Source organism: Equus quagga, chromosome 15 (genome assembly GCF_021613505.1).
Source record: "Equus quagga isolate Etosha38 chromosome 15, UCLA_HA_Equagga_1.0, whole genome shotgun sequence".
Taxonomy (NCBI): domain Eukaryota; kingdom Metazoa; phylum Chordata; class Mammalia; order Perissodactyla; family Equidae; genus Equus; species Equus quagga.
The window spans coordinates 69431816-69433759 of record NC_060281.1 but is presented as its reverse complement, the minus strand read 5'-3'; the positions used below and the strand labels follow the sequence as shown (position 1 = coordinate 69433759).

At 66.5% G+C, this 1944-nt stretch overlaps 1 protein-coding gene across 1 annotated transcript in view; it reads left to right on the top strand.

Annotated features, from left to right (window-relative positions):
* Nucleotides 1-1944, top strand: part of RFLNA (refilin A) — a 17527-nt gene extending 15583 nt beyond the window's left edge. The window contains exon 5 of the mRNA XM_046641015.1: nucleotides 1707-1944. Within this exon, the coding sequence (XP_046496971.1) occupies nucleotides 1707-1944 (238 nt within the window). The remainder of the gene's footprint in view (nucleotides 1-1706) is intronic.

Here is a 1944-nt window from a genome sequence, read left to right as displayed (position 1 = left end):
AGCAGCAGCCAAACGGCGAGGCCGCGGGGTGGCCTCGGAGCGCGCAGGGCCGAGCCGGGCGTTAGCGGGTGGCCCCCGACGGTCCGCGAGAGGAGGGGTGCGTCCAGCCCCCGGAAGCGGAGCACGGCCCAGCCCCGGAGGGATGGCTGGAGGACCTGCAGCGGCTCCTCCGCACCCCGCACCCGTCTGTCCAGGGCTGGTGGCCTGGCTCCCAGGCCGTGCGTGAGGGCAGAGGGTGCCCCCCAGACACCCAGCGCTCCCCGAAAGGGCTGTGGGCAGAGGGGCCTTGCGAGGGTGCGCGGCCGGCGCGGGAGGCCCAGCCTGGAGCCGTGATGGAGCCGCCTCTGGGGACATGCGGGCAGCCGGACAAGGGCGGGTGCTGGTGGGGGCGGGGTGGTTACTGGGCGCAGCCTGGAGAAGACCTCGGCTTGGCCGTGCCCGTGCCCTGCGGCCCCGTGTGGGACACCCAGGGCGTAGCCGTCGAGTCGAGGCCTTCAGCTCCGCAGCCGGAGCCTCGCCCGCCGAGGGGAGCGTTTCTGCGCTCCGATGTCCGCTGCCGCTGCCGGAGCTCCCGGCCCCGTTACTACACGGATGATGGCTCACCGTGACAGGTGCTGCGGGGCGCACCTCCCATGAGTGACGTCAGGGGAGGAAGACGGGAGAGACCTGTGCTCCCTGGGACGAGCCAGCGCGTGCCGGGTCGCAGCTGGGGTCGCATTCTGGGGACGAAGGCCCCAGAAGCCCCGATGTGGCCGCGGAGATGCCCCTCAGACCAGAATGGACCCAGCGGGTGGGGGCTGTCCCGCCACTCCCCTGGCCACCCCCGACAGGGGCGAAGGCCGGGGCTTTAGCTCCCTTGGGGTGAGGGGGCGACTCTCATGTTCGGAGAGGCCCGTTGTATTTTATGTGTCTACACCCGTGGGGCCCGTTCTCTCCAGAGATGCTTTCTCATTAACAAAGAAGTAACTTAAGAACCGATTGATGATCTTAATAAAATGTGCAAACCCTCCTCTGTGTTTCTGAGACTGTGGGCCCTGGGGCGGGGGTAGGAACGGTTTTCTCAGGCCCAGGTCCCGCCCCGCTGCTCACAGGGGCAGGGGGGTGTGCTGCAGGCCCAGAGCCCTGGGCCACCCCCTGCCATGGCCTCAGTGTGCACAGTGCCACCCGGGAGCCGATTAATAAACGCAGAGGCCCAGGCCCCACCCTGGGACTTGGGTCTGGGGTAATACCAAGGAGGGTCCCGGGAATCCGAAATTGGGGAGACACAGAGCAGCCAGGGGACAGTGTCCTCCATGAGTTGGGGACAGACGGGAGGCTTTGTGCAGGGGACAGATTCTCACTTTGTGGGCATGGGTGCCAGGAGTGCGATGGCAGGGCCAGCGTGGCCTCCTGAGGCCCAAACCCTAGCCTGCAGTGTGTAAAATGACAGTAACGATACGGCCTTCCCAGCTCACGCCTGCGGCTCTCACTATGTTCCAGGTGCATATTAAACGCTTCGTGTGGTCCCCTCCTTTCATCCTCACCTGTGGAGACAGGTGCTACTGTGCCTCCATTTTAGAGGAGTGAGTGAGGCGCAGAGAGGTTAAGTGACTTGCCCAAGGTCACACAGCTGGTTGGGAGGGGGGAGCAAGGCCAGGAGCTGAGCCAGGAGCCTTGCCCTCTGACCCACTTGGCCACCGGCCATGATGGAGGATGGTCTCTAACAGGATGGGGGCCAGGGGTGAGAGCCAGGAGGGGTGGTGGGGCCAAGGACAGGTCTACCTCACTGTGGGGAAGAGGCCTCCGCAGATCTGCGTGCACCAGCAGGACGCAGCCCAGCCTCGGGCCCGCGAGAAGGCAGCCCGCTCCGAGACGGGAGCCTGTGCAGCCCCGCACGCCGGTCACGGCCTCGCAGCCACTACGCTCATTCAGCTGCAGCTGCCTGAGCCGCGGTCGCCATCCTGA